This window comes from Cyprinodon variegatus, unplaced genomic scaffold (genome assembly GCF_000732505.1).
Source record: "Cyprinodon variegatus isolate N-32 unplaced genomic scaffold, C_variegatus-1.0 Scaffold694, whole genome shotgun sequence".
Lineage (NCBI taxonomy): Eukaryota > Metazoa > Chordata > Actinopteri > Cyprinodontiformes > Cyprinodontidae > Cyprinodon > Cyprinodon variegatus.
In genome coordinates, this window is record NW_015151147.1 from 15,351 (window position 1) to 21,995 (window position 6,645).

Here is a 6,645-nt window from a genome sequence, read left to right on the forward strand (position 1 = left end):
TTAACATACGTCACGCACTCCGTTGCTCTTATTGGTTGTAGGTCTATCCAATTGAGTGCAGAGGCATTTTTTTTCCTGGTTCGTTCGAAACACGCCCCATAATCACAGCTCTATGGAGCAGCATCAGACTCATTCTGACTAGAATTGAGTAGGACTACGTCAGGCTAGTTATTTAATGGATTTGTGTTAAAATTATGAGCCAAAAATTAAATGGGAATTTGTTTTTATGGAATTAAAATTAAATAAATCTTAACATTTGGGTAAGATATTTTTGTGAGTGCAATGGCTTCCACCTTCAGTGGTTGTCATAGCAATTCACCACAACCTTTAAGGTCGGATATTGCAATCAGGATTCACCCCAATGCCAATCTACTGTACTCAAGAACTTAAAGAAGAAGTTATAACAAAAATGCTGCCAATTCTGTGATTCATAAAGTAATTTTTAATCTCAGGAAAATAAAATAAATAGATTATTTTCATCTTTTCTTGTAGTTTATAATCGTTGTGAAGGTGAGTGTTGTTTGTTGAGGTGTTCAGGGACTGAGTTATTTGTCTGAACTCATGAACTCAACCCAAGAAAGAAAAGTAGCCTTCGATTTGTTCAGGTCACCCATCAATGCAGCACGTCGTCAGCAAACACTCTGATGAATACAAGCTTAGTGAATACTTTAAGACATATATTTATACGCTGTATCACAATCACAGCCATGTACAGATCAAAGCCAAGAATTCACACGGAAAAAAGCTTTTTGAACGGTCTTAGAATAAACGTCTGGCTTAGGAATGTGCTCCCATCCCAATTTTAAATTAGAATATAATCAGATACTATAGAAGTAAGAGCACCTTTGGACTTCAATGTTTTGCATTGATTTCGGTGTTGATAGAAAGATGATTGAGATACAACTCGGTCTGAGGTTTAATCCAAAGAAAGTTCGGTACGATTCAAACTAGCCTCAGTCTGTCGTTTTAATTAAAATCAATAATTTCAAACAAGAAAATAACAAAATGTTCATAGAAAGAGAAAATGTAGACCAAAAATATATTTATAAGATATGGATTTTTTTCTTTCCAAATTTTCCTGCTTCCCTGTGCGTCTGCTTTCTCTGCCGGGGTTGGTATTGATTATGCTATGCCACAGTAATACAACTAATTTCTCAACTTCAGGCTGCTTAGATAGCACCAAACAGACAGAGGTGGAGGTCAAATGATTAAGGAGACTTGGAGGCTAAACTATTTTGATTACCCAGGGATGAGCATGCTGCTCGCGCCTGCTCTGGTACTTACTGTGACCTTTCTTTATCAATAAAAGACGATGCTTCACACCGATTTTCCACGATTTGTCTTTTTCTTTTCTTTTTTTTTTCAGAAACAACAAGGGGATTTGAATTTGTGTCTGAGACACTCATTTCTCCTGAATCCGACTGAATGTGTATGTGAGGATGTGCATGTACTGGCACTCCTGCCTTCAGTTTGAGGCAATTTCTATGATTGCTTGGAGGTCACCTGTCAACCTTTTGATCCAATAAATAAACAGCTGTAAATATCTTGTGAGATTGCGCGCTGACCGCCCCTATATAGAATGACATTTGGAGTCCAATCAGCTGCATTTCATACCTTCTTCAATTTTTCTTTTTTTGCCACTTTCTTTTGTTGCTCTCTATAAGGCCACAGAGTTGAAGGATGATCGCAGCCCATCAGACGCAACAGTGATGACCACCTTCACCATCCTATTAATTGACAAGAATGACAATGCCCCAAAGTTCAACAGCTCCGAGTACCGGGTTCGCATCACTGAACTTGCCCAAGTGGGCTTTGCCCTGCCTCTTTTCATCCAGGCAGAAGATAAAGATGAGGTAAGTGAATTGTTTCCTTACTGCCAGACAATGTTTATGTACTCAGTAGCTCAGCGTGTTAGCATTGCACCACTGCCTGTCTTTACTAAAGGTCTCTATGGGTCAAATACTTTATCTCATGCATGCAAAAGGAAAACTAGGGTTTTCTCTTTGTTGTAAGCTGAAATTTGTAAGTGCATACAGATACAGATTAGAGAAAATCTGAAGAGAATAATAATTTCAGATAAAACTGGATTTGAAATCAGCTTTATCTGACTTGGAAATACGGAAGTGAGTTTTAAAATCAGACGTTCATTTGTAAAATCAAAAACCTATAAAACTGTCCTGCGTAAAAAAGCCCCAAAACCTTAGAAATATTTTTGCAGCTCCTAAAACAACTGCCATTGACTGGAAAAAGCTTTAAATGAATGTGGAGGATTTTATTTTTCACTTTAATTTGAAGAGTCGTTCAATGCTTTGCTATTAATGTGGCTAAAGCATCTTAACCAGATTTATGGTTATACTTTGAATATTGTTCAGTTCCTTCAACCATAAAGAAGGTGGTTTTCTATGGAGGTAGATCAGTCTTAATTTTCAGAAATACACATGTGATTCATACGTGCACAGGACAAGATTCACAGACGCACGATTCACACAAGCGAACAAGATCCACAAATGCACAGAACACAGAATAGTTCCATACATTATTAAAAATCTTAACTTGATTCCAGCATTTTAAGGGCGCAAAGTAAGCCCCCTGGTCCTTTTCTACCCATCCCTGGACTCCTCCCTCTGCCTGCTCCATCACACTGCCACACATGTAGGATCTTGCTTAGGGGGTCGTTACTGGAGGGTCCCATCTTAGCCCATCTGATGACGTCCCCCACCCCGATTTTATTTTGCATTTTAGACACTTTCATCTACAACATTTTCAGAACACACATCCATGTAGGGCATTGTCTTGGGTTGATGTGGGGTAAGGACACTGGGAGGGGGGTTATTTTATGGGTCTCACCTCGGATGGCTCCCCCCCAGCTCCTCTCGCATTTAGACTCAATTTAGACATTGAGGGTTCTGGGTTGTCGATTGGGGGCTGTGCTGGCGCCGCCTGTCTTCCGGAGGGGGGGTGGACTGTGCCGGACACCCCCTTTGGTACTCCCAGTTTTGATTAAACCTGAGAATAAGACGCAACAACACAACATTTTTGTGCGGCCACAGGCAGGATCGGAGCTTTTCTCACACCCCTGTTCTCCGTTTGTCGCCAGAAGTCCATGGCCTGGAGGAAGAGCGGGCTGCCTGATCCGGGGTCTTGGTGGGGGGCTGTTGCGGGGCTTGGGTGGCCTGCTGGTTCCGGGGCTGTCATTTCTGCTCTCCCCAGAGCAGGGTGGAGGGAGGGGTGACTGGTGTATTGAGGAGGAGAATGTTGCCCTGTGAATTATTTAGGGGTGGGGGGGTTGGAGGCTCTGGTTGGGTGGCTTGTACTGGGGGTCGTCTGGTCTGGGTGCAGGGTGGAGGGCCGGGTCTAAAGTCTGAACTAGATGGGTTAGTGTGGTGATGACACTGCTCCCTAATTCCCACATCCAGATTTCAGGTTCACTACTGGGGAGTGTTATGTATGAATGTGCATCCGCCTTTTTTTGTTTGTTTTTTTTACTTGTCATGTTCGGGTCTGAACTGATCCCTCTCCCAAGAACATCTTAAGTCTCTGCTAAGTGTGGAGCCCATTCCCCCCTGTCCTGCCCCCCTCCGATGGCTGGCCTGGGCTTACGGTGCACTGGTAGTGCTCTGTCATTTCGGGGTGGATGCCCGGGCGGATCCTGGCTTATTCTTGGCGGCTGCTCCGTGGGGCCTGGCCCCCGGGCCCAGCCAGGGCTCTCACCAGGGGGCGGGGCGCCCTTGGGGCCTCAGGTCCCTGGGGCCCATGGCTGGATATGCTTCAGTGCGGCTGGCTGCCGGCGGAGCCTGCGGACTCATCCCCGCAGCTACTGGAGGTTCTGGCATTGCAGTGGCATGGGGACTTCCTCGGGGCCCTCTCTCCTCCTCCCTTGGTGGGGGGTCTGATTTCCTGGGTTGGCCCCTCCTGTGCCTTTGCTCTTTGGGTCCCTTTGGACATCTGGGGCTTTAGGTCCTCCGGTGCTCGCCTTGGTGGTCTGGGGGGGCACGTCTTTGGCTCTTCACAACCTCTATTGAGCATTTTTCCTTTGGATAAACTTTACATGCGCAAGTGCACTTTCACAAACAACTACAGGTGCTTATTTCCAGGTACTCAGAGATTCCCTTCCATACAGAAAGCCCATATTCTTATCTTCAGCTACCACAGTATACATGTCAGATTAAATAATACTACTTATACTTCAGCGATAGTATCAAGGTGTTACTTTACTGTAACTCTTATACTATATCCATTGGTTTTGCTGTTCTTTTTACATCTCTTTGCAGCTGATGAAGCAGACTGAAGATGTTTTATCATTATCTCCCTTTTATCTCCTCTTTCTTTAATCTTTTCTCCTTTTTTTGTGTTTTTCCTTTCCTGTTCTACTTAGATTGCAGTGTCCATATAATCTGAAATACACCCTGCTTAATTATAATAAAGCTATTTATATGCATAAATCAAGTAGAACACTATGGCGATAGCCGTACTGCTCCACTTGTGAAATCAAACTCTGTTGCGCTTTTTTTTTTTGGCATCAGGACAGTTATTCGTGTTGCCACATCGCCAGACAGGACACTGTTAAGGAAAAAACAACAAATAAATAGAAAAATAACTAGAATGAGACAAAATGGAAATAAAACCAATGAAAACTCAAAGATAAAACTCAAACAGAACCAAAACCATGGCATAGGGTTGTTTAGTTAAAACTTAACCTCCAACTAACCCCTTACAGGGTTTCCCCGTTTTTTTTAACCTGTATTTTGCACCAACCTTGTCCACTTCAATTCTCACCAGCCTTCTTGTCACTAATGAAATGCTAATGAAAAGCATCCCTGAACATTATCCTGCCACCACCATGTTCCACAGGGTGGATGGTAGATTTAGCTTAGTTGGTTCAAGAAGGGGATTGCTATTTATTTTAAATTCTTTCCTTTTGTTTTTACTGATTGTAAATGTCCAAACAATGAAATCAGTCGTTACTAATCAGCTTTAACACATGAACTTAACCTGGACACCAAATTGTACACAGAAAGCAGTTTTCTGAGTCATTTCCGTCTCCCTCTCTCCTGCTCCTCTCACACATGCACATGCTCACTCACACCAGCGCATTGGACTCAACTACAATTTAATTTGCTCTGGAAGAGATGGGATAGAGCATCAAATTATACCTAACGAGGAAAATCAATCACCATGGGTGCAGATAAGCCGAAAGCTAGTCAACTCTGATTGATTCAGGCACAGCAGCTGCCAGGGTGGAATTTGACAGATAACTGCAAGTCAAGTGGATAAAGAAATAGGTGAAGACATGTGGAAAGCTGAGGAGAGAAGAAGGGGAGACAAGAAGAACTCGAAGATGATTGAACAGAAAGTCACCTGCAACAGAGCAAAGTTAGAAGTCTGAATTATAGGTGAAAAATGGTAAAAGAGGGACGCAGTGAGGAGGAAAAGAAAACAAATTAAGGAGAAATAGTGGGAATACTTAGAGCCAGGTCTGTTTATCCATTCAGGGAATGTTTTGTTTATGCCTGTATTACACTATCATGCAGAGACAAAAATACAGCAAGCGTGTGGCTACATGTAGGCTTGGGGATAATAAGCCCATTTTTCTTGTGATAAGAAGTATCACTATAGACTTCTATGCAAACTTAACAATCGTCATGTTAAAGTGGTTTCTAGAAACCATCAGAAATCTGCAGTTTGGGAGCAAAAGTACTCTGTTGGGAATATAAGGGACAATCAGTTCTCTGAGATATGATGGAGCTTGATTATTTAGTGCTTCATAAGTAGAAAGAGTAATTTAAATTTTATTCTAGGTTCAAAAAGAAGCCAAGAAGTGAAGATAAATTAGGAAAAAGGTGATCTCTCTTTTTATTTTTTATTTTTATTAGAACTCTGGCTCTTTCTCAGCATCTCCCCTGGCCAGGATACTTCTAATTTCTGAAATATCCCAGAGATGAAAGAAGAAAATTGTAGAAATATGTTTGTTGACCTTACATGGGATATATACAGTAGCCTATATACAGTGCGTTTTTTTTATATACTGTTTATATCCCATGCACCTTTTTCTTTCTTTGGCACATTCTTCTTCTCCTTTGAGTGTTTGAGCTGATTTAACAAGTAAATTTCTCCACTGTGAGATCTATAAGGTCAATCAAACATTTGCACGTAAAGACTTGTTTAATATTAAAGTGTTTCCATTATATGAGAAAAAACATTATAACATGCAGGACCTCAGCCATTACAGAAATGAGAGACAATCCTGCTCTAAACAATTCCCCTTATTATAAAGCAAATCTGCGATTCCAGTGTTTCCCAAACCTTTAGAATGATGTTCTTATTGGATTTCCTTGTATTGAGCTCTATCCTGAGTTTCCTCAATTGTCACGTCTTGGTTAAGGTTTGAAGGACCCAAATGCAGATGCAGAGAGGCTGAGGTGAATACTTGTAGTTTAATTATGAAAATGGTTAACAAAGGCAGTCCAAAAATCCAACTAAAAATGTAACAGACCAGAACCATAGAGACATCAAGGGAAAACACGTGCAAGGAGCCAGGGAGAGACGAGGTGAGACGACCAAGGAACGAACGAAGAGTGACTGCAGAGGGAGAGTATAAGGCCCCGTCCACACGAAGTCAAACCCTGGCCTAAATTCACAAATTTT

At 41.9% G+C, this 6,645-nt stretch overlaps 1 protein-coding gene across 1 annotated transcript in view; it reads left to right on the forward strand.

Annotated features, from left to right (window-relative positions):
* Positions 1–6,645, forward strand: part of LOC107097416 (cadherin-23-like) — a 98,947-nt gene that overhangs the window by 5,283 nt on the left and 87,019 nt on the right. Inside the window, exon 2 of the mRNA XM_015394554.1 lies at positions 1,665–1,853. Coding sequence (XP_015250040.1) covers positions 1,665–1,853 — 189 coding nt within the window. The remainder of the gene's footprint in view (positions 1–1,664; positions 1,854–6,645) is intronic.